Source organism: Dromaius novaehollandiae, chromosome 2 (assembly GCF_036370855.1).
Source record: "Dromaius novaehollandiae isolate bDroNov1 chromosome 2, bDroNov1.hap1, whole genome shotgun sequence".
NCBI lineage: Eukaryota > Metazoa > Chordata > Aves > Casuariiformes > Dromaiidae > Dromaius > Dromaius novaehollandiae.
The window spans coordinates 105,465,724-105,491,440 of NC_088099.1; the positions used below are offsets into that span (position 1 = coordinate 105,465,724).

The 25,717-nt window shown below is 38.5% G+C and overlaps 1 protein-coding gene across 5 annotated transcripts in view; it reads right to left on the reverse strand.

The window, feature by feature from the left end:
• GMDS (GDP-mannose 4,6-dehydratase) overlaps positions 1-25,717 on the reverse strand; it is a 433,675-nt gene that overhangs the window by 338,362 nt on the left and 69,596 nt on the right. For all 5 annotated transcript variants that reach the window (XM_026114911.2, XM_064507108.1, XM_026114912.2 and 2 more), the window contains exons 2-4: positions 24,296-24,340; positions 19,500-19,587; positions 14,878-14,987 (exon numbers count right to left, since the gene is read on the reverse strand). In XM_026114911.2, coding sequence (XP_025970696.2) covers positions 14,878-14,987; positions 19,500-19,587; positions 24,296-24,340 — 243 coding nt within the window. The remainder of the gene's footprint in view (positions 1-14,877; positions 14,988-19,499; positions 19,588-24,295; positions 24,341-25,717) is intronic.

A 25,717-nucleotide genomic window follows, 5' to 3' on the forward strand; every position in this document is an offset into this window, starting at 1 on the left:
GAAACAGCTGAATGTTACAAGAAAAAAATGCACAATACCTAAAAACACTGATATCTGAACAAAGTCAAAGTATTAGATGCAGAACAAACAGTAACAAGAAACCTGCAACCGTGAAATGCTCCCAAGCATTGTATAAAACTATTTCCAGTGACTTCAGTGGCCTTTGGATTAGACCCTAATACAAGTCAATCAGTCCCATTTTTTTTCATTAGAATTATTACAACCAGCATCAGGAAAACCCAATATTCCAAAAAAACCAAAAAGGTTTCACAGAACTTCTTGTGTAGTACATTTGAAAGAATTCTCATTTATCACCTATTTACACACCATAAATGTTTTAATTAAATTGTACCTTCCAAAATCTACAGAAAGAATTTTATTTCATTTTATTTCAGATAAGACTTGCAAGGACTGCTACTATAAATGAAGTTTATACATGGACAAAATTACAGTATAGAACAGACATCAGTATCACAAATAATTAATGTCTTCTATTGTCCTCTACTGAATGATTTTTTTTTTTTTAAATAGAATTGACATTTCAGATAATGTGTTTTCAGTAAACCAAGTGAATCTTTTATTAGCTCCATACACTCAGGAGTGCTGAATGTATGCAGTGTTTTCAGGAACATTTTTTAGAGCTCTGCAATTAAAATTTACTGCCCAGCTAACTAAATACATAGGTTGCATATACCTTGTAATTAAAATACATCATTTATAGAGGATGTTCCTTGCCACAGTGGAGTTTTAGAGACAAGTCAAAGGAAGAAAGTACTGCACCAAACTAAAATTAGAAAAGCTCCACAGAACTCACAACTTGTTCCACGGACACAGAAAAAAAGCTGTAAAAAAATTCAAGAATATTAAGCATATTAAAATCTTTTCAGCAATGCTTCAAACTTTTAGCATCCTTTAATTTGCTTTTATATTCTTGTTTGATGCTTTATCCTTTGTTTTGATGCTATGCCAGTGAAATTGCATCACCATAAAGCAACATTATGCAAGAATGTCTGGCTAAAATTAAAATGTATTTCTTAGCATCATACACTTGTAGGAAAATGCAGTTCCACAGACATTCACAATGCAATTATTCAAACCAATATATGCAGCAAATACTTAATGAAAATACAAGGTAATGGAACATGAGTATGGATAGCTGTACAGGCAAGAAAAACTACCAGAGTGCTGCTCCCATCGCTCTAACTACACACTTTTCGGAGTCTGAGTATATTGTCAAAGATGCTTGAAACAGCTAGACCTCAGAAAAGTCATGAGATAAAGTTTAACAGAAGTTAAGGAGCATTAAGTTTTCCATGCAATGGCAACCAGAGCTAAATTAAAAAAAAAAATCTTTCCAGTCAATTTGCTGCTATGTAAAATACACCCAACTCCTCTGCAAAACAAGTTTTGCGTTAGGGCACAAATACTGATGAAGATTTTCTCCCTCTCTAGACCTATGTTCTGTACAAGCAGGGATCATTCAGTTGTTCCAAAGATACAACTCTCCATTATTTCTGAAGAGAACTGATAAATCTCCTTCTGAATGACTTTTTTCCTGCCTGCTGAATTTCATTGTGATGCTGCTTTATTATATCCAAACTGTGACAACATTGTGTTTAAACCAATCTGCTTCATGATTCAGAAGTCTTATTATTAAATACTGAATGTTTACTCTTTACAAAGCATACAATTATTTGATTTACAGAGGACTTAAACTGTGTAGAATATCTTAACTGTTTTACTCAAGATCTTTGCTCCAAACACAAAAATGAACACAACAGTAACAGTGATTCTAAACATCTCAAGATGACAACTCATATTTTGCTCAACTGATGTATTTTAAAACACGGCTATATTGAAGAACTATGTGCACTCCTAGTGTCTAAAAACGTACTGAAACTAATAAAGCAACACAAAAGAAATCTCATTATAGTTCTGGAACGCCTAAACAAACTTTGTTTCATCTTCAGCTTCTAAATTACTGTTAAAAGAAAAACAGAAACTCATGTCCACAGAGTACTGTAACAGTGGAAAAACCCCTCCTCATATAATTGTGTTCTGTCATTATTGACCACACAGAATTTCTTAATCGTAGGTTCTGTAATCTCAATCGTGTGCCTCACTGCAACAATTCTTCCATAATTTTTCTGTTTTTAAGTTATCTCTATATTGTTTCATGCAGTAACGAAATAAGCAAAACTATTTTTACCACAGAAAATATTTTATTTCACTTGTTTTGCGTGCTCGTAAAACATACCAAGTAGTTTAAAAATGTACAGCGCATTTCTTCCACAGATGAAGGAAGTCAAGAGGATGAATATACATTTTTAAAGCCGCACAAACCACAAAGCTAAGCTTAGACAGAACAAAGAGAACAAATCTAGTATTACTCAGCAAAAAGAGACCAGAAACACGGGCACACACATACACCCCAGCAGTCCTAATGATCCTGAAGGGGGAAAAAAAAATGCTGCTTTGTTATGCAAATATACCATTTCAAAATTGAGAAAATTAAATGATGTCATGCAAGCTAATATCCTTAGCGCAATGGAAAAGAGGAAAGAGACAACAACCACCCTCGCTCTCCACCAAACCCCTCACACACATCTATTTCGATGAAGTTTTGCTTACATAGAAGTCTGCAGTGCTTAGCCACAAGGACACCAGTAGTTGCTGGGTACTATTCTTACAGGAAAAATTTTGTTATTGCATATTTTTAAAAAGTTAGCATTTGTTCTACCAACCTAATTCCTCTGGATAATGAATGCAATGCATATAATATTGCACATTCATAACTATTTCAAAGGATTCCATTCATAATGCTTAGAACAGCAACTTGGTAAGCTGTTTCTAAAAACATATAAACACAACTATGCTATTTTTTCCAAGGCTTTAATCAATGTGCCCCAATGAAAGTGTGTTCAAAGCACAAGAAAATTCTTAAAAAACATACCAAATTAATTCGATATTCAGCAAGAGGGGAAAAAAATTGGAGAAAGATGGCTTCACATTATTACTTATCTAATGAATTGCATGTATTTCCTCCGTTTACTAGTAGTGATTTACCAGTGTTCAGATAACAGGAATTGCATATAATTGTTGTAATACAATAAAATTGTTCTTAAAATCATCAAAACACTTCCGTTTTACAAAGATACTTTAAAAAAAACACATGCAGACCCACTCGTACAGCAGCATCAACAGCAATTTAGCCATAACAAAAAAGATTCAGAAACAGAGCTATAATTTTAGCACTCTGCACAGTCTATGATGAATGATACTGGAAACCACCTACACTCCTGTAAACTTACATTCCTCTCTGATCTTAGTAAACTGTCGCTGCTAGCATGAGTTGCAACACTTCTAAATGAATCAAATATGCTTTTCTTCAAACCTGTAAGAAATAAATTACACTGCTGTTTGGTTTTGTTACTAGCCTGCTCAAGGGGGTGGATGGATCATTAAAATATCAGATTTGAGGAAAAGAAACATTATAGGAGAAACAAGCCATTATCCCAATACAAACCTGCCAGATATTACCAAGTTGTTATAATAATTTTCAGGCAACTTTGTAACACAGGCATCTGTTTATGGAAAGTAAACTATACTGAGGTACCACAGGAAAATAAACAATGAAGCACATGCTTAGCCGGGACCGTAGCACTCATACAGCCTTATCAGAAATAAAGCTCTAATTACATTTTGTAACATTAAGATAGCACCCTATATTGATTTTTCCAACCCTGATATAATTTCTAGACTATTCCAGTCACGCTATAATATTTATTTCTCAGGTTTCTTTTCTTTCCTCTTACTATGATATCTTAAAACACCAGGTCTTAAGCAATCATTGACATCAAAGGCAACAGAACACCAAAGCCTTCAACTGAGCCAGAATTCCATCTTTTATTTTGGGATAGTCCTACTACAGAATTTTAGATGCAGATGAGCATTCAACAAAAACCTCTTTAATGTCTGGATGACCACATCTATTTTGCAGCCACTAATTTTGTACCTAATAAATCTAAGTCGGATATTGTGCTACTTACATTAATCAAACACTTCTAGAGACAGATTTGCAGCTTGACGGCATTTTAACGGCAAAGCTAATTTTGGGGATTGCGGTATAACAGATTGCAGCTCTTTTCTAAAAATGCTGACATTTGAGCAAACCTTCCCAAAGAATGCTTGCCTGATTCTAGGACTGACATTTCCTTTCTCTAACTTGCTTAACTAAAAAATAGGCATTCTGGCCAATTCTTACAGTACCCCAAGGCAGCTCTACATTACTTTCAGTTGCAACTTGTGAATACTTTCTTTTTCTTTCTGTCTCTTTATTTTGACATGCATATTATGTTAGCTGATTTCAATCATGTTGCATGAGTGGATGACATACCTTAAAAGATTAAGTTTTGCCACCTGGGACTATTCCAGAAATTCAGTACTTTATGGCATCTCATACCCTTCTTCATCCTCTATGCGCTTGCATTATCAATAGTAGCTTTCTTTACTATTTTATGCCTAACTACAAGTTTTTCAAGGCTGCAGTTGATACGAGTCAGCTTGTAGTGTCACCGTCTTTCATTCCCATTACGCGATGGAGCTGCTCCATTGTATGCAACACTCTGCTGCCATCTATGTGACAGAAGAAATACAACCCTGTGATTGCCACAACTCTGCCTTCCCTTTCCATCAACTTTCGCTTCCCCTGCAGCAGCTGGAAGAAGTTATTAGGGAGTTTTTGATCACTTCTCCTTCCTCAGCCCCAAATGCAGAAACCAGTTTGACGACTACTTTCCTTTTCACACATAAAGAGGTACGTTTAAAGCAGAGATTTAGTTATTTAAAATAAAACCAAACAACTCTTCTTTAAAAAGGGAATCCAGTTTAACAACCTTCTGTCATTTATATCCTCAAACAAGAGGCCAAATGTGAAGTTTGTTTTAAAGCAGCTCATTCAAATTCTGTAATTTAATCATGTAGCAGAGCTAACTGAGGGTTTGATTTCAACAACTATGATCCAGACCCAACTCAGGGCTGTGGCACTGAATTAATTATGATACTGCCCCCCCCCCGCCCCCACACCTTCACTTCGCCAGATTTAAAATTCAGAAGTTGGTTAGGAAGTCAAACTACAGAGCCTTAAAGCAGAAACCACACACAAAGCATGAGATGAAGGAGGTGGTACTTTATCCATCATCACGGTCACGAAGATAAACACCACTTCATTCATCATAGCGTTCAGCCTGCTTTGTATGCACTGTGCAACACGAGCAAAGCGGTAAAGAAAGTGTCTCTTAGTTGCATTTGTAAAACATCATGCAAAAGACACCCAACTGAAGCTTCAAATAACCAAACGGAATCTATAATCTTCAGTTATGGAATCATGACAGAGTACACTTTGCTATTTAATTGCCAAGCCATATGGAAAAGCCCTGTTTCAGGGTTCAGACTGGTCCTTTTCACATCCCTGATAAGCATTCAAATACCTCATTTTTTACACTGTTGCTTTCCTGATGCACTTAAATAACTTCTTGGTAGAAATGTGCTTAGCATTTACCCTGGAAATGATCCATGAAAAAAACAACAAGACAAGCAATTAAAAAAGCAAAGACTTACCAAGATATCTTCGCAAGCTGCAAATAAAATCAGCAGAAACGAAAAAGTGTATCAATTCTAACATATTTTTCTATGGAGAAAAAAATGCCTCAGAGCAAGGGGAGGATGAAGAGGAAGATTTTTGTTGAGGGAGGGTGAAGGATAAGGAGAAGACAAGATTTGTGGAATAGGAAGGCAGGCAGGAGATACCAGCAAAGGTCATGACAGATCTGTGGTATTAAGATGTGCCCATAAACATAAACCTCAATGTTCTCTAGTATTGACATAAATAGTGCTCTATTTTGGGAGCAATTTGTTAATGCTTGTATTTGCTAATACTCCTAATACATTCTAGTACCACTGAGTGTATTATTCCATTGTTCTTTTTATGCATTCATAACATTTGAAGCCATAATATGGATATTTAACTACTAATTAAAGCCAATCTGCTTAATAAAGTTAATACTTGTATTAAGTTACTATATAGCATTTGGTTTTAAATCTGTTTAATCTGACAATATAGGCTGTAATTACAGAGACTGTGTGAAGTGCCATAAACATTTAGTGATCCAAATGAAGAAACATACAAAATTCCAATTGCTAGTCGTTACTAGAATTACCATACTTCCTAAGACAAACAGAAAATCTGTATTACTGCGTTATATTAAAAAATTGCACAAAATAATTCAAATGTAACCACTTAAAAATTGACTGTGTAAAAATAATTAGATTGCTTAAAAAGAAGAGCTTTTAAATGACAAGCAGAACACCACCACGTATAAGCATTCGAAAGCAATACTCTTATTCCGCCCTCTGCTGCACTATGACTCCATCCTACAAGGACACAGCTTCCTGGACGGAACCCAGAAAAGCATCTGAGCAATTCCAACAGCCTGAAATTAAAGTAGTAGAAGTGTGTACTGCGCTACAGTAAGACTGTGCAGTGCCTTACAGGATCATATCCTGGATATCTATCAGGACAAGCAAAAGCAATAAAGCATTCCAAAGGACAGAAGGTAGCTCAGCTAATTTTTATTTCTTTATATTTACGGCAGAGAGTCTAATGGCCCTAAGAACCAAGACCCCGTCACGTCTGTCCCGAACATGCAAACACTGAATATGTTGGTTTGCATAGCAATTTGCGGGAGAAGCTGTGTTCAGGAGGCTAATATTATGAGCTGCCATGAGCAGTAAACAGACAGCAGGAGACAGACAGGTACCCAACTATACCACAAAACATGGTACTACACGCCCATGCAGGGGATCCTGTGTTAATCAGAAATACCCTGGAGCAGAAGGTTCTACATTTATAGTCCTATTATAGCACAGATCAGGTTTGGAAACTCATTTTTTGGCTAATAAAATGAACTGCCATACATCCTGAATTAAATGTAATTTGATGTCATCTTAAGACAATAAAATATTCTATAAACCTAACCATAAAATTCTCCAACTCCATAAAATTAAGGACTGTTAGGCTTATTTTGGCCTATGTATAAGGTATATTGCATCTCTACAATAGAGTGCTGCTACTATTTTTTTCAATTAACTGGACTAGACCTTGTTACACTCAACAGCCAAAGCGCTTGCTTTAAAACACCAGAGAAAATCCATTAATTTTCCAGAAGCTATGAGCTTTTGGGACATTTATATCGAACTTAAAACCTATGCAATAATCCAACAGCATGACAACACATACTGAATGATGCACTAGGTATAGCACATAAAATATTTACTATGCAAGCTGTAGTCCACAATTCTAAACCTTGTTACTAACACAGGACTAGTGGAAAAGCTTTTCAGTGCCTTGAGTTAACTAGAAGTTTTATCCAAGCAAGATTGCATCATATTAAAAACAACTTTTGCCAAGACTGCAAGGATCAGAATTAAACTGAAAAAGTATGCAATTAGTGTATTGTTGTTAAACACAGAAGTAGCCTCATTTAGATTACTGATTGGTATTTATCCATGATTTTTTTTAAAAAAAAAAGGAAAAACACACTAAAAAACTACAATATCAAAACACAAATCTCCAACACAACTATTTTCAGAACTAGTTTACAACATAGACAGGCAGTGGCACCAATAAGTAGAAGTTACTTTACTTCAGTGGTGTTACTGGGATGGTGAAAACTCACCCAAGCCAAATGTAAGGTTTTCCAGAATAAAGGTCCTAACAGAGAGCTGTTCTGGATGGAGGGCACAATCATCAGCCTGACTACTGAACAGCACAAGTACACACCTTGTAAGGATCATGGAGCTAAAGAATCAGGAAACTTGAGTTCGCAGTTCTACTTTACTGTGGGGGTAAGATGTTTAACCTTGTACCTTGGTTTTCCTCATAGCTAAGAGCACACTGGAAACATACACTTGAAGTAACTTCCTGATGATTTGCAACTGTACTAACTACATGAATGGGAAGGGGGGTGGAACGGGGGCTGTCCCTCTAATATCAGTGATAACACCTTCAAGAGAGCCAGCAGCAGATATTTGTACTTATTTGATAAGCCTGTGTCCCAAACACTGGGAGGATAGCTACCAGGCCACATCTCAGATGCAGCCTTCATCACCATAAAAATGAGTTTCCAGCTGCAGGAAAAAGGAACATCCCATATAAGACAATGCTGGGAAATGAAAAGGAAGCCCCATAGGGTTTTGCACTCCACAGGACAGAAGGAGTACGGGGTTGAAAACAGGCTTTATAACACGAAGTAGATGAGGCCTTTCCAAACAACGAGAAGAAGCCTCATGTGCACAGTTCCTGGTGCTCATGGGAGACTTTGAGCACCTTGATATCTGCTGGAGGTACAACACAGCTGGGTACAAGCAATCAAGGAGGTCTGAGTGTGTTGATAACTTCCTGACACAGATGATCAAGGACCTGACAAGGGCAGACACTTTGCTAAACCTGGTACTTACAAACAAGTAAGAACTGATTGGGGATATGAAGGTCAGGGCAACCAAGGTTGCCATGACCATGAGATGGTGGAGTTCATGATCTTGAGAGGAGGGAACGATGCAAATAGCGGAATCATACCCTATACTTCAGAACAGACTTGGGCCCCTTCAGGGTTCTGGTGGGAAGAATCCCATGGGATACAGCCCTGGATGGAAGAGGGGTTCAGGAGGGTTGGTTGATTTTCAAAGATCACCTCCTCCAAGCTCAAAAATGGTCCTTCCCAACAAGCAGGAAATCAAGCAACGGCATCAAGAGGCCTGCATGGATGAACAAGGAGCACCCGATTAAACTCAAACATGAAAAGAAAGTGTGCAAGAGGTAGAAGCAGGGACAGGTGACCCAGGAGAAATACACAGACACTGCTTGAACATGCAGTGATGGGGCTAGGAAAGTCAAAGCCCACCTGGAGTTGAATTGGCTGAGGGAACACGGAAGGCAACAAGAAGGGCTTCTACAGGTCTATAAGCAGCAAGAGGACCACCACGCAAAATGCATGCCCACTTCTGAATGAGGCAGAGACAAAGCACACAGAAAAGGCGAAGGTACTCAGAAGAAGCCTTTTTCGCCTCAGTTTTCACTTGTAAGGCTGGCCTTCAGCAATCCTATGTCCCTGAAACCAGCGGGAAAGTCCAGGGAAAAGGCAGACTTCCCCTGGGTGGAGGAGGATGTGCCCATGAGTGCTGAGGGAGCTGGGAAACATCATTGCGAGGCCACTTCTGATTATCTTCAAAAAGTTGTGGTGATTAGGGAAGGTTCCTGAGGACTGGAAGAAAGCAAGTGTGAATCATATCTTCAAGAAGGGCAAGAAGTAGATTTGGGAACTGCATGCCAGTCAGCCTCATCTCTATCCCTGGGAAAGTGATGGAACAATTCTGGAAAAAATTTCCAAACACATGAAGGATAAGAAGGTGATCAGAATCAGTCAGCATGGATTCACAAAGGGCAAGTCATGTCTGACAACCTGTAGCCTTCTATGATGAGATGAATGGCTTGGTGGATGAGATTTTAGAAAGGCTTTTGACGCTGTCTCCCACAACATTTTCATAGACAAGCTAATAAAGTATGAGCTAGGTTCAGTGAGGTTATTGAACGACTGCGTTCAGAGGGTTGTCATCAGTGGCATAAAGTCCACTTGGAAGCCAGTCACTAGTGGAATACTCCACAGGTCGATATTGGGACCAGTATTGTTCAATCACCTCACTAATGATGTGGATGATGGGGCAGAGCGCACCCTCAGCAAGTTTGCTGATGATACAAAATTGGGAGGAGTGGCTGATACACCAGAGGATTGTGCTACCATTCAGAGGGCTCTTGACAGGCTGGAGAAATGGGCAGAGAAAAACCCCATGAAGTTCAACAAAGGGAAATGGAAAGTCTTGCACCTGGGAAAGAATAACATGTTGGCAGCTGACCAGCTGGAACGCGCCTTGGCAGAAAAAGATCCGGGGGTCCTGGAGGTCAACAAATTCAACAGGAGCCAGCAATGTGCTTTTGTGGCAAAAGAGGCCAACAGCATCCTTGGGCTGCATTAAGCAGAGCGCTGCCAGCATTTAGAGGGAGGCGATCCTTCCCCTCTAGTCAGCACTGGCGAGACCTCCTCTGGAATGCTGTACTGGGCAGCCCAGAACTGAACACAAGAGGCATGGACATAATGGAGCAAGTGCAGCAAACGGCCACAAAGAGGATTAAAGAAATGGAGCATCTCTCACACAAGGAGAGGCAGAGAGAGCTGGGTTTGTTTAGCACGGAGAAGACAAGGCTTGGTTGGAAGGGAGGGGAGAGAGGGGAACTTACTCATATGTATAAGTATCTGATGAGAGGTGTACAGAGAACACAGCCAGACTCTTCTCAATGGTACCCAGTGGAAGTACAAGAAACAATGGGCACAGAATGAAATCAGAAAATTCCATTTAGACATAAGAAGCTTTTTTACAGTAAGGGTGGTCAAGTACTGGAACAATTCCCCAAAGAGGTTATGGAGTCTCCACTCAGAGATATTCAAAACCTGATTGGGCATGGCCCTGAGCCATCTGCTCTAGCTAATCCTGCTTTGTCCAGAGGTGTTGGACTAGATGATCTCCAAAGATCCCTTCCAACTTCAACCATTCTGTGATTCTATGATCCTATTAAGTGACATAATATAATGATTTTGCTTGCATACTTCATGTTTCCTCTCCCTGCAACTGTCCCAACTTCCCACCAGACAGCATGCAAGCTATGACTTCAGGATGCAGCAGAGATCCAAGTGAACATCACTTTTTACTTAAGTTTGGAATTTTCCTTCCTGGGCTCTGAAGACCATGTAGTTATTTGTTGATCTTGTTATTTTTTGTTTCCCCATCTTTCCTGCTGCCCCCTCATCTTCTACATAGCATGAAAGCAGACATAGTTACATTAATAGGCACAGAGTTGAAAGCAATAATTAGTAGTAGTAGATAGAATGTGTAGTTCACAATCAGGGGTCAGTATTTGACACAGATAGAAAGGCTAGAAGAACCAGAAGTGATCAAATTCTTAAATTCTGTCAGCATGCCTTGCCCCTACAGAGAAAGTGGAGACCGAAAGCCTTCCAAGACTGAGGGCCTCCTCTTAGAAGAGGGCAAAAATGCAGAAGGAAAAAGTAGGACCTAGAGATGAAGCTGAATTCAACGGACAGCATAAAAGAGATCCTTACACAAGCGATGGCTTATATGCTAAAAGCCCTTTAATGTTAACATTTCACATTTCAGGTAACAGTGGTAAGGCTTGCTTCTTAAAGTTCATTCCTGCATACTCCAAGCACATACGTGTCTACAAGGAACTAAAACTAAACAGAAGAATCTTAATATCTACTAAACTAAAGAACAAGAGAAGAAACCCCTACACATCTTGTGAAATAAAAAGAAAAAAACCCAAACTTTTCTTTGAGCATATACTGACTTTTAATAATGTAACGCATGCAAATAAGATATTACTCTTCAATAACGTGTCCATGTTGCACATGTAAGGAACACCTACCACAAAAAGGTCAGCCCACCGTTTTTGTATCTCATAAAATGCATGCGCTATAACAATTCTGGCAACAGATGTCAACTGTCAGTGGCCACAATCCAGTACATGTTAACCCCTGCAACCCAGTATACTTGAAGGATGTGAAACTGAGCAGTTGTGGCCATGTGCACTACAGCCAAATTGGATGAGGCTTTTTGATGCACGTCTGCTAAGATAACAATAGCCATACAACTGGAGACATTTCTTCGGTTCCATGCTTAACTTCTCAGTGCAACAAATTTCAAATGTTGAAAGCTAGAGATCTTTTATTAATGTTACACTACCTTTTGCTTCAGAAGTTTCTCAAACTATTTATCAGTGTACCAGTGTCCCCATTTTAACACAAATCAAAACAAAATCTTATAGCATAGTCAATAATGAGATCACTTGTTCTGGGGGGGGGGGGGGGGGAATAGTTGCACACACATAGATGTGGAGATGTACCTCCTGAAACACTATGATAGAAGGGGTATGTATATCATTTGAGCCATATTAGCATTTGGATAATTGACTTCCAAGGCATTTAAGAGAAAGAGGGATATGAGTAGAGTCTTGGGCAACAGAATTTAGATTAAGCCATCTGCATGCTACCTATACCCAACAGTCTGTTAGCATTTAGAATCAATATACTGTAAACAATTACTCCCACGAAGCCTAATTAAATGGAAACAAATCATGGTTAGCACTGAGGATTCCCAGAGCACCAAGAGCCAAAGCAGCAGGATATACAAAGACTGGATAGAAAACATGAGGCTAGACTATTTATTTAATAGCTATGAAGTGAATGTGCTACTGTTTTCTGGACACCCAACGGGGAAGTTACAGTATGATAGCTAATCTCCATTCCTCATCAAAACAGACAGGAATGCACACTGGATAATTTGTTCCGACTGATGACATCATTCTATTGAGTTTACTGTTTTAATAACAAGTTTCAGTCTTCTCTCACTTTCTCCCATGTACAAGATCAGATCAGCCTCTCAGTGACCTACTATATGAGTCATAATCCTCACTATTTATGATTCAGAAAAACATCTTCTCTGACAGTATTTCCCAGACTACTGTGGGTTCATTCCAAGAACCAATTTCATCTTCATTGGTTTCCTACAGGAAACTAGACCAACTTCCTATTATTTTATTTTCCTTACTTTCAGCATGGCTCACAAAACTAACTGGAAGTGAGAGTGATAGAAAACTTTATTCTGCATAAACACAAGCCAACATAAACATCACCAAAAAATACTGAAGACGTCACCAGCTCAATGTGACCAGAATGTGAAACAAGCTAAGATTAGAAGCTGTCTTCCCTCCTTCCCCCAACATGGTGTGCACGGACAAAAATGGTAACTTCACATAAACAAACTTCAGCAGCAAGAACTGTTCAGTTCTCACTCCAGCTGGTGGCCAAGTCCTACCCCTTATTCTAACATTGGGAGTTGTTTGAAAATGGTAAGCATTGGTGGACCAGTTTTAAGTCTGATAGATACCATAGTCAAGTCCCCCAATTATCTCAGGCAATGGATGTGGAATGCCTAGATTTTTTTCCCTAGTTGAAACAATGGAAATACTAGTAGGAATGCTAGGAAGCACAATACAGCGACCCCTAAAGGAACCCTGTCTAGCTTTCACCTAGGTCCAGTAGGACTGATTAGCACTGCCTAAGTATTGGTCCTGCTATATTCAGGCTGGCTTCTGAAACAGCCATTTTGATGTCTCCTCACTGTGCTTCAAGGCACTTTAGACTTCCAAAAGCCAAGACCCAGTGCCAGATCTGAAATGGCTCCAAAAGTTCACGCGAATAAGAATGAAGTGAATGAGAAGCTTTCCCAGAGCCCATAGCAGTGTGACGCAGATATGATGACTATCACAGCATCACCACCACCGCCCCTTCCCTCTCTCCCAGTGCTGTGATTTGAGCTGTTGGCAGCTGCAGCAGCCACATGGAGATAACTTGGGTTTAGAAAGTTAGCACAAACCCCACAGGACTCAAGTTGATTCCATGCAGATTGGTAGATACTACACTGGTTCAAGAAGCAAACTGCAGGAAAATCCAATATTGTACTGCAAATACCTGGCATGGTTTCCTGGCTTCAGTTCCACTCTGCACAGCAGCAGCTAAGTTGCTTCTGAACCAGACCTGCCCTTGGAGTTGGACTGCCTCGTTCTTATGGTGCTGCACCTAAGCTAATAAAACCAACTGGACATATGTGTAGCACAGACGGCAAGGTGGATAATTCAACCATGGATAATTCTTTCGGAGCAATTTAAAACCAAGATTACTCTTGTGTCGCTTCCATATTCTGCTGTTCTTCTTGTCAATGACTGCATTCTTTCAGTGCGGTTTGTTCTTGATGGGTTTAGAAATAAGGCTTATGATTTGATAGCAGCAACACGTGGCTTTTTGTAAGAGGGCTGACTTACAAAAGCAGAACCAAACTGATTTGCACAAGCCTTAAGCTTTTCAATGCTCCTTCAGTTCTCACTTCAAGAGAGGCTAGGAAATGTTATCGTTTAAGAATACTTTTGCATTGCACATAGTAAAGACAGGACATACGGCTGATCCATAAACTGCCTGTACTACAGTTTGCTACCTGCTCATCAATTCTAGTTTGTAAGCATGAAGAGGAGTACAAATGAGCTTTTTCGCAGAGTAAATGAAGTTTACCCGTTAAACGAGCTTTTCTGTGTTTGGAGAGCACTGCAGCTTAACATCTATGCAACGTGAATTCAAGTTTTCCGCTCTACTGTTTACATTCTGTCCTTACAATACAGCAGTATTTGCCAGGATCAAGTTACTCATCTTCAACAAGTCCTTTTTGTTTCAGTTTCTATAAACTGATTTTCCAACCAGAAAAAGAAGAAAGAAAAGAAAAACCAATACTAGAAGTAATAGTGAAGCTGTCTTCTCTATTTATGGGTTAGTCTTTCAAAGAATACTACCTGTATAAAAACTGCTATAGGTAAAGCCTTTCTGGAAATGACACACTCAGATACACATATCTGCTCCATTGTAATGCAAATGTAAATAATGTGGTTCTAAGCACTGTTTGGTCCAACAACATCACGTTACTCCTCCACTAGGGAGGAGGTACAGCACATTGTGCAAAATTGTTTCAAATGGTGGAAAAACTAAATTTCAAAACCTGGGGATCTCGTTGGTAATGACAACTTAACCTCATCTAAAACAATTCTAACATCTAAATGGCTAAAAGTGCTGCAGGCTAAAATAATCGGAGCAGTACACCACGACCAATACACATTCACAATTCTCAGTGCTGGAAGCTACTCACCTTGACGTGGCTCTGAGCTCCCAGGTTGTATATCTCAGTGGGTTTAACTTCATTAATGATCTTCACCAGGCAGGTGCTGTCCGTGAGATCACCATAGTGCAGCTTCATGTCTTCAGAGTTTAAGAACATGCTGTTAATACACTCTAGTCCCAAAACAATCTAGCATTCTTGGTCAAGATCCTACTCCAGACTTAAAATCTAAATAAACATTTGCTGAGAACAGTTAAGAGAACAGTGGGTAGGCAAGGTTTGTTTGGTTTTTTTCCTCTTTAAACACAATATAGATTTCCCTATGGGAGTAACAAGCACCATTTTAGATTTTCCTTTTAAAAAAATCCAATTTACCTGACAACATTCAGGTATATCATTTATTCAATCATTTACACTTCATTAAGCCAGGTTATATAAATTAGAACAGTATCATATACATAATGTTGGCCACCAAGTATTATTTTAGTTTAGGTTTCCAACCTTTTACTCACCAACATTTACAATAACTAAGCATACATTTGATAGTTTTCTCCTCCTTCCTGAAATGAATTTGCACACCTCACTGCAAATAGTTTCACAATGTGACTAGCAAAGAAAAGATACTAAAAATGCCTAAGCTATCTATGAGCTGAACATTTAAATTTAGATAATATTACCCTATGACTTGCTGCATTTGTTACAACAGTTTTCCATTTTAATGATATAGGTATACAGTGCAAAGGAAAGAGTAATTTCAGAAAAGAATTGTATCTGGCAGTGAAATACGCATTATGACATTACACACACAAATTTCAAATGTGGTCAGATATATCAGTCATGCAGCCGATATTTATCCTTTCCTGATTGGGTTAGTTTCTAAGTGGTATGTGAAAAAGGAGGCGAGAGCATGAGGCCAGTTCCTGTCAAAGTTAACACAGCGTGTCACAATGGCTTATCAACTTGTCCTTGGTTTCAGACACTACCCTGTCAAGAATTTATTCCTAAAATGAAATTCATTTTGATTCACTCTGATAAACAGGTCTCATTTTCCTCTTACTTGAAAAACAACACCACCACCACATGGCCATTCATACATCTGTTCAACAACAACCACCACCTTTCTTTATAAAAAAAATCTTTTCTTATAAACATTGAAGAATTAGCTGTTTACATTCAGATGCCATGTTTACACAAGTTTTTATTTGATGCTTTTGACCTTAGTAAATTTAGGTTTGCAATGAATTATCTCCAGAAAAACATTCCAACCCCAGTGCAGTTTTGCAGTCTTCCAATTTGACAAACAAGGATGGTCACTTTTTTGGGCTGTATTATCCACAGATTTAACCAATTTGCAAATTTTTTTTTAATCTTCAAACCAAGAAATGTAAGGTTTATTACAAGAGACTATAAAATGAATATGCAGTACATTTTAAAACACTGTTCAGAGATGTGTTCAGCATATTCCTGATACCTTTTAAGGCAATGTGTATGCAAAAGCAGGACAGTTCTGAAAAGAGACCTAAGTTCCTAGCCGAGGCTATGGCTAACAGAGAAGGGAATACTAATGCTTTTAAATATGTGTGATTGAAATTTGGGGGATGGCAAGCAGGTTATGACCCCTTTCATACATACACATCAATTATCCATGCCGTGGGCTGCCTGCATTCCTGCAATGCATTCTGTACAGGCTGTGCAAGAACATCACTAAGTTTCCACTTGTAGGGAATGCAACTATCCTGCTTCTAAAGTGAAATTCAATACATGAAATTAGTTTTGCCTGTGGGCCAAAGCATGCACCAGATCCCATATGGTTATAGGACAAACAGGTTTGGATACTGGTGTTAACCTGTAATCCTCAAAACTGTTGGAGTTCAGACCACCTAGAGGGCTGCCGCATTTTCCTTGCAACAGTGTAAACACAGACCACCAGCAAGCACAGGTTATCCAGTTTCCGTGGTGGCAGTTGCCACCTTTTCCAGGACAATTCTGCGGGCTGCTGGGAGCAGGAGAAAGAAAAAAAAAAAGAAAAGAAAAAAAAATGCACTGCCCTATCCGCACCAGAAAAGAAAACCTCTCCCAGGCAATAGAAATCTTTTCCTCTGCTTACCTCCTTCTCGTGTTAAATAAAATCTCCCTGATTGCTGAGCCAGCCTTTGGGATAGCAGAATGCTCCAGAGCAGAAGACACTATTACAAGAGGAGGCCCAGGCAGTTCTGTAAGCAGCTTTTGGGTCTGAAAGAGCAGCAGGTTACTCTCCAGGCTAAGCAGTAGCTGGGCAGGAAGGAGGTGCCACACTCTGGCTTCCCTCTTCCTACATCAGCAAACTCCAGCTCTACCACCATCCTCACTCAGGCCATAAAACAATCTCAGAGCTTTCCAAGGGGAAGATGCACTGCAAGCTGCATCAAGCGGAGCCACGGAGATGCTCTCTCATAATTTAGCTAAATTTAAAGCTCTGGGAATGCCCACTTTGGTCTACCATCAGTCTTCAAAGCTTCTTATTCAAATGGTTTTTTTGGAGGTGGAGCAGGGCACAAGGCAGCGTTATTTTTTGAACTGTGAAAAAAGAAGTCTTTCAAGAATAACAGGTTAAGTGGAAAGACTTACTAGAGATGGTGTTTATTTCATGCAAAGATTTATAAGCACAGATCGAATGCCAAAACCTTTGGGAAAGCACTGATTGATATTAATAAAATTATCCAATCTGAAAGCCTCCTTAGCAAGCAGTAGCTGGAGGACTTGCTTCAGGGAACCCTATAACCTAGTTTTCTTTACTTGATTTCATTTTTATTAAAAGAGATCCACTGTTTATGAGACCTTCTCCTTGCAACATGTAATCCTTTCCTCATGGGAAGAACACATAGGGCAAACAAAAATTTAGAGTTTTTGTTCACATCAATCACTATTGCTTCTTTACTTCCTCCAGTACTGCCTGGAAACCCATTGTTTCAAAATAGTTGCCATGGAACAGCCTTTCCTGAGATTCCAAGTCCAATTCCTCCTCCTTCAATTCATATGGTTACATTCCTCAGTTAAAGGAAAATGAGATAAGAAGTGGGGTAAAATATCTAAGGTTTGCTTTCTTTTACTTCTCTTCCACCCCTTTTGTCTAATATTTCTTTCTATGTTAATTATAATACACTGTCTTCACAAGTCACTTGCATAGTCACAAGATGGTCCTCATGAAGAACAGCTTCCTATTTGATTTCTTTGCTTCATTTTGCCTTGTGAATTTAAGTCATGGGAAACACATCACTTACATTGTCCTTGATGGAAACACCACATTCAGTGTTCTTCATGAAGATACTATATTCATTTTTTTTGCTCCTCTCGGTAAGATATTTTTACTAGCAGTGTCCAATAAATAGCAACTATTCACAGAAAGCCTTGTAAATGCCACTGAAGTACTGTCAAAAATTAAATATTAAAAAAAATGAAGACCAAATAAATCGTAACATATAATGCAATTAGATTTTGATACCATTGGTTCTGTTTAACCATAGCAGAAAGCAGACTTCAAAAGACATGTGATTTGTATATCGCATGGAGATATTTAGTGGTAACAATGCCTTTTCTCTACAAAATATGCATAATGTGAAGAACTACACATTCACTAAAATGAACAGCACATTTTGAGTAGTAACTTCCAGGAATGCAGAAATTCAGAAGGTCCAAACATTCATTCTTCCTGTCATCAGCAAGAATTGATCACATCTTATTCATATTGTCATGCAAGCTGTCCAAGCTTCAAAAAAGTTTCTTATCCCTCCTAAAAGGCTCGTATAATCACTAAAAAGGTGGCTGGGCAAAACGGAGGAACAAATGAACGTATCTTCTGGAAACATACAGGTTATTCTGGAGTCAGAAGAGTCTCTCTTCTCAAAAGAGATGACCATAATATATCAAGTGTGATTTTCTTATTGCAGAATATTTTGTACTGTGTAAATGGGACTGGTTCCATTGAAAGGAAGATAGCAGGATTTCAGTTGTTTCTTTTTATGCTATGCAAATATGGCCCAGAAACTATGAAGGGTAGGCCACAAAAATCAAACAAAAGGAAACCACACATGCAATGAAAAATAATTATTTCACTAATAGCATAAAATCTCATGTCTATGTAAAAGCCTATTCAACTGCACCGAGAACAAACACATTGGTTAAAAAAAGGAGATGTTTAAGACAACTGTCTTGAAAACCTATTCTAATATCTCTACCTCTATTCTGCTCTCTCAGTGCTTTTAACCTCAAACAGCTTATTGCAGGTTCAGGCATTTTCTAATTGCTGCTACTCACCTATTTGTATGAACACTATGTCAGCATTTTTACACAATAGAAAATGCCTTTCTGTGCCCCTCTAATGTTTTCCCCTCTTGATAATTCTCACGCACAAAAATATATGTACTTTGTGTCACATTTTGATCAGAGAAAAATCATCACTTTTTTCATTCTGAGCTAGAGCAGCTAACATCAGAGAAAAGCAAAGCTTAGCTAGGAAGTTTCAGCTATATAGCCAATCCTAAAATCAAGGGCAGCTTTAGTGACTGCTAGCTGGTACAATTTAGGTACAGGAAACTGACTGTGGAATTCCCTTCCTCCTCCTCCAAACAAACCACACACTCTAAGAAATTTCAAATATAAAAACAAATTCTTACTTCCTTCAGTGTGAGCCTGTGGATTCTTATAGAGATGTTCAATCCGGCCTGTATTAAAAGAACTAGATCGACGAACGATTCCATGCACCTGTGGATTAAACACGGAAAAAGATCAAAGGAAATGGTAAACAAAAAAGAAAAAGGGAAATGTTCATCATCTCTTCTCTCAAATACACAGGCCTAACCCTTAAACCAGGTAATCAGAGTTTGTCTCCATTCCTAAAGACAACCAGTTAACAAAATCCTAACATAATACTCCGAGATGAGCTCTGATGTTGCTGTGTTTGTTCAGTACCCTTGAACTGTTCCATCTTCTCCCTTGTTGACACACCACTCGCACGCCGAGCGTCTTGCACAAGACAGAGAACACACTGAACTGCTCTAGAGCACCATCTCCTCGTGAGGGAAACCTGCCAACACTGCTGCAGTGGGGGAAGCAGTATGTGGAGCCCAAGTCATTAGACTTCGAGCAGGCTACAGAGGAGCCTTTCTGGAGCCAAAAGAGAGGGGCACAGAAAAAAAACAGTGGCAGGAAATGGCACTGAGGAAAGGAAAAGAGGAACAGGTGAGAAGAGAAGAAAAAGTCAAGGGGAAAGAGAGCAGCAGCGGCAAGGCCCAAATATATTCTTAAAAACAGCTGTTATTCACTGTCTGTTCTTCCAACACACCAGGAAGAACAGTCAGTCCTATCTTTTGAACCTCATGAGTCAGTTCTCTGAGATGGGTTACGAGACACATAGGCAAGTTTAAGGCTGAAATGCAGGTTGGGAATTTCCTTTAACCAGCCATGATAAATAAGTGAAAAAAAAACAGCAGTCTGACTAACATTAAAGAAAGCCTGTTTGTGTTTAATACATTAGAGAAATTGTTTGAACACTGAACCCAATTACTCCTTATGTAAGATAGCACCATACTTGCTGCCAAAATTTATGTTAGTTTAGGTCACCAGCTGCAGAAATTGTGCTTGCACAAGTGGAATCAAACTTCAACACCTGATTCTGCCCTCCACTTCTCCCTGCCCTTTATTTCTGAAAGAGACCCCTTACTGTACGATGCATCCTATACTCACTCGGGTTGGGCCATCACTTTAGCCTCTCACTTCATGTTAACTTGAACCTGCGAGCATACTGTCAGCAGGAACAGAATTTTTAAAAAGCACATGTCTAACTATAGCTAGACATGCTGAAAACACATTTTACTCCATTTCAAATCTGAAGCTTAACTGAGTAAAAAGGTATGCACAGCCTCAGAGTGAGACCAGTTTGCTACATTATGAATGACCTTTTGGTGGCAAGCTCTGTAATTATTGTGCAATATTTTCATCTTTAAGATGTGCATGTCAAATTCATGATACCCATCTCCTTACATAAAATCTCTTTACCACCTAACTACCGAATATGCTCACACAACGTACCTTGTTCTAGAATCCAAGTGCTAAACTTTTCCCAACCGAATAAAATACTGCATTTTGAGTCTCAACAGGTAACCCTTAGAAACATGGTGCCAAAAATAAATTCCTTCCATTAAGCAATAAACTTATGAAGTTTTAATTAAAAGTTGTCTAGTAAGAATCCCCATCAAAATAATTATTTATGGAATATGTGGATAATTTATTTTTATAGGGACATAAAGGTTATAGGGAAATGCTTTCAAAAGGCACCTCCATAACAACTTTGTTTTTGCACAAGATGCTGGAAATGCTTTAACCTGAACATCTGTTTTCCTGAGCAAAATTAGACTTTGCCATTTTAAAGTATCAAACTATTCAAAAGGAAGTTAACTGATGTTCTCTACAATTGTTCTAGCAAAATTAAATATTTTGACTTAAAGCCCTGATGTGAGACTTCTTGAGCTCTCAATTACCTAACTTGGAATTAAGTCATGCTGAAATTCAAGTTCACACAAACCGTTGACCAATAAGTCAAATCTTGCCAGCTTAAAGCTTGATGAAAGATTGTACTTGCTTGAGCTTTGTGTCAGCTGAATGACTGTGATACTAACATTTGACCAATGAGACATGTTAAATGCAATCACCCCAGGACTTCAAACACTTTCAGCAAATAAACAAATTCAGACAGCCTCTTCCATCCAGTGATAACAAGAAAACACTCAAACCCAGCTTTTATTTTTTCCCCCCACTCCTTTTTCTGGTATGCATATATAAGAAAAAGAAAACCTGCCAAATGCTTAATCCATGACAGCAATATTACTATACGAACGGATGAAAGATGCTTTTGTCTGCATGGGACAGGTGAAATGCAAACTTTGTGAGAAGTCAAAATGTGTGCAAACTGGTTAATCTAGTTAAGAATGCAAGATCACTAGATTTTTCTTAATAGAGTTTGATCTTTCTTTAGACAGTCTGATACTTTTAAAAAAAAAAAAAAAGTCTTAACCTATTTTCTGGTCAGTTGAAAGATGTTGTCCATAAACAGCAAAGAAATCTCAAATTAAACAAATGTTGGTTTATGAGCTTTCCAGACAGAAATTCACAATCTATTTCAGATTGGACTTTATCAGAAAAAAGACAATGCATCTGTCATACCCTTGTACCAAAACACTGTCTCCTCATGTACCAGTTTTTGACATGCAAGCGTATATACCAGATAACTATCTATATTGTCCAGAAGCCCTACATCTCTGCTATTCTTTTCTTAATAAGCATGATATATCACTATCAACTTCTTCAAAGCCAAGAGAAACCACAGGGAGACACTGTCTCAGGGAGACATGTTACCCTAAAGAATCACACTGCACAAACTTGCCTTGCACCTGAGCCTGGGAAGATGAATTGCATCAGATGCATTCAGGCATCTAATGGGGCTAGAAGGAATGTTTAGGCCACGATGCAAGCTAGTACTTCAGCACAGACACAGCTGCACATATAAAAGCCGTATCACTGAAGTAAGTCCACATTACAGATCACATGCTATATATGCTGTATTACTTGGATTTTAGGAGCTAAGTTAGTAATGCATGTATTTTAAAGACTGAACACTACGGTTACAATAAAATGAGCTGAGATGAAGAAAAAATGACATTCATTCTTATCCCTTTTCTCCACTTTCAGTAGGATTCAATCAAATACCTTCAACTGTTGTAGTTATAAGAACTCAGTTCCATTACGGCTAAATAAAAATACTGTTTTGTGTTTTAAGGATAAATTCAGCACCACTGCAATATTCAATCTGTCACTATTCAAATTATCACCCAGTTATTTGGAAAGAAAAACAAGGAAAAAGAGAAATCAATAAAGTTGCATCATGCAAAACTAGTTTATAACTCAAAAGATGATTTTCCCTATAAGTGGTAGTCCAATTCAGTGATTTCAGTCTTAATTTTTTTCCCCCTGTTACAAATAACTGATAACATACATGCTTTATTTTTGAATTTCCTTATGTTACTACACATAGATTATTATATTTGCTCTGCTGTTCAGTTAATGAGGAACAAAGATCTCTAAATAAGAAGGAACGTAGGAAAGAATTCCAACAAACATATGGAGAGCTGAGGAAAAGAAGGAAAAAAATACTTCTGCCCACTTATTGTAATCTTTCTACTGTGGAGAGGGTCGTATTTCATTCTAGTTTCAGTTAGCAGTTCTTAGTTTCATTGTGGACTAGGAAAGAGTGTGTGCTTTTACCTGTAAAGTAGCAGAAGCAATGAAAATGATACCTTTCTTCCCCAAATGGAATGGAGAAATTTTTACTATTTTGCATTATGTGAAAATAAGCAATTTACAACACCTAAAACCCACATCCAAAAGCAAATCAACCAGCAAAGCAGTAGAATGAATGCAATAAGCAAGGCAAGATTAATCACATGCAAAAGGATGAAAAATGCAGATTGTCTAACAAAAGAGGTTTCTTATTTAGCTATGCAGCCGTTACAACAGGGGTAGTAAAAGCCCACACTAGAATTAGAGTACTGTCTTTAACCAAAAAAACACAAAATACTACATTGTGAAGAGAATTATCTGATCATCCCTTTCCTCCTCCTTTCCATGATCACACCTATTGGTAGCACTGCTCATGACTGAGCAGGCAAACATTCTCAGACACATACCTAAAATGATTTGAAACCACCAAATCATACCATAGTAATATTATTGTTGAATTGGCAAGCCCCCACCTCCCCCCCTCAAAAAAGGACAATTTTGCTTAGTAGATTTATGCAGCAAGAAGTAAGGAGTCTGACTCCCTTTACTTTAAGGAAAAGGGAAACAAGGCTTATATGCAAAGGAAGAATATAATTAATCCAAGAGAAGGAGTGGGAAGCAACGTTCCCAGAAGTCTAAATTTCTACAAAGAAACCAGAATGCTTCTTAGAAAACAAACTGTGTTTAAATTTTCAGCACGAGCCTGACATGGATTAGCAAGATTTTTATTGCTGAAGTACAACTGCCGACACAAAAGGGCCTTCACTGTGAGCAAGAATCTCTTGTTTTTTTTTTTTTTTTTTCTTTTTCCCCTTCATGTGGTACATTGCATCATAAATTATTCTCTAATTCTTTACAGTTTTGGCTTACACAGGTTGTTGCTTATCTAAGTTGGCGGGAAACATGCAAAGCAGCTATACCCTGAGGAGCAGAGGGAATTCACCAGTGGACATTAGATGATAAATAGGACAATAAGCTGGCGTGATTGCAGGCCGTGTTGTACATTCTTCTCTGGAGTTTTGATTTGTTATCTAGGTTGAGTGGAAAACATACACAGAGAAGGACAGAAGCAAAGGAAGCTAGAGTTGCAGCATCCAAATGATTCCATCAGCCTGCAGTCAGTCACCGAGTCACTCACCTCATAGCCTTTTTCCAGCAGGAACTCAGCCAAGTACGATCCATCCTGGCAAGAGTAAGATACAGGAAAATATCAGAAACACAGTGGGGGGGGGGGGGGGAAGCAATCCAAGTTGACTGCATAACAAGCACATACTCAGATTTCTCCAGATTTAACTACAGACCTGACCTGAAATATTATAGACACTTTTTGGTTAATTTTAGATTAAGCAGCAGTGTATTTAAGATAACTTGCTTTCAAATGCTGGTTGAGAACTCCTGCCCCTTGAATCCCTTCCCAGCTTTCATTTTAAAATGTCTAGAGACATCTTTCCAAAATAGCCTAACCACAATTATTGAATTTGAAGTGTTTTGGAGACAGGGAAGGAAAAATACATACTGTGACAGCAAACAAATAGGCTTGTATGGTAGTGTGTCAAGCTCACTTCTCTCTCACATACATTCCTTCCATAAGCATTCTAAAGACAGCAATAATCCTGCTTGCTTGATCAATTAAGTTTTTCAAAAGTCTCCCTAGCATGTCCTGTTTTTATACAACAAAATACAGGTTATAAAAAAAGTCACTTTCACAGTTTGCATGCCATTGAGAGTTAAGGGCTTGTTTTTTTTCTTTTAAGACATTATCAAACTCGAACTATTAAACTCTCGGAAAGCAAATACTTCAAAATCTATGCTAGCACGTTTTCTGAAATAAAATGATTTTCCTGTGTTCATCGCTATTGCCAGGATTACCAAATAAAAATAAGTCATGTTATCCTTATAAACTTCTATGCACCGTCACAAATTCAGCAAAATTTACCCCTCTGGAATGCACACAAACCAATGCTGTGAAAATTAAAAGATTATCTATGCCCAAAGAGTCTCTTTCTTTCCACTGACTTTTTGAACCAACAGTACCCTTTAACACGTGAGAGTATTCCAGAGTCAATCCGCCTGCCCTAGGAAGACCATAAAAAACACAGAACGCCCCCTTCACTCACATGCTTAAAGTATATTACATGGATATGTCTTGACATGATCAGGGCCAAAGACCTTTAAGTGTAAAACTGGACATACATCTCTTTGGTCCTGTTTTTAAAGACCTCTTTTTCTCCGTTTCCAGAGAAAAAAATTATTTCGCATCAAGTTAAATGCACTTTTCCTGTCTCACAGACAGCCCAAGGAGAATAAAATAGTGAAGTAAGAAATTTGAGATGCGCTAGGAGGCTCTAAAACAGCAGGACTGCCAGTGGAGAGTGCTTATGATATTGATGTTAAAGACATGCATAAATCTATGAAGAATGACAGGGTGTAGTACATTTTGTTGTACATTTACACCATACATATAAAACTCCAGCAGTTTTAATGACTTTACAGCATAAATATGTTTCATAATGTCTTATACAGACTAGGAGATCGTGCAACACAAAGTCTCACCATACGC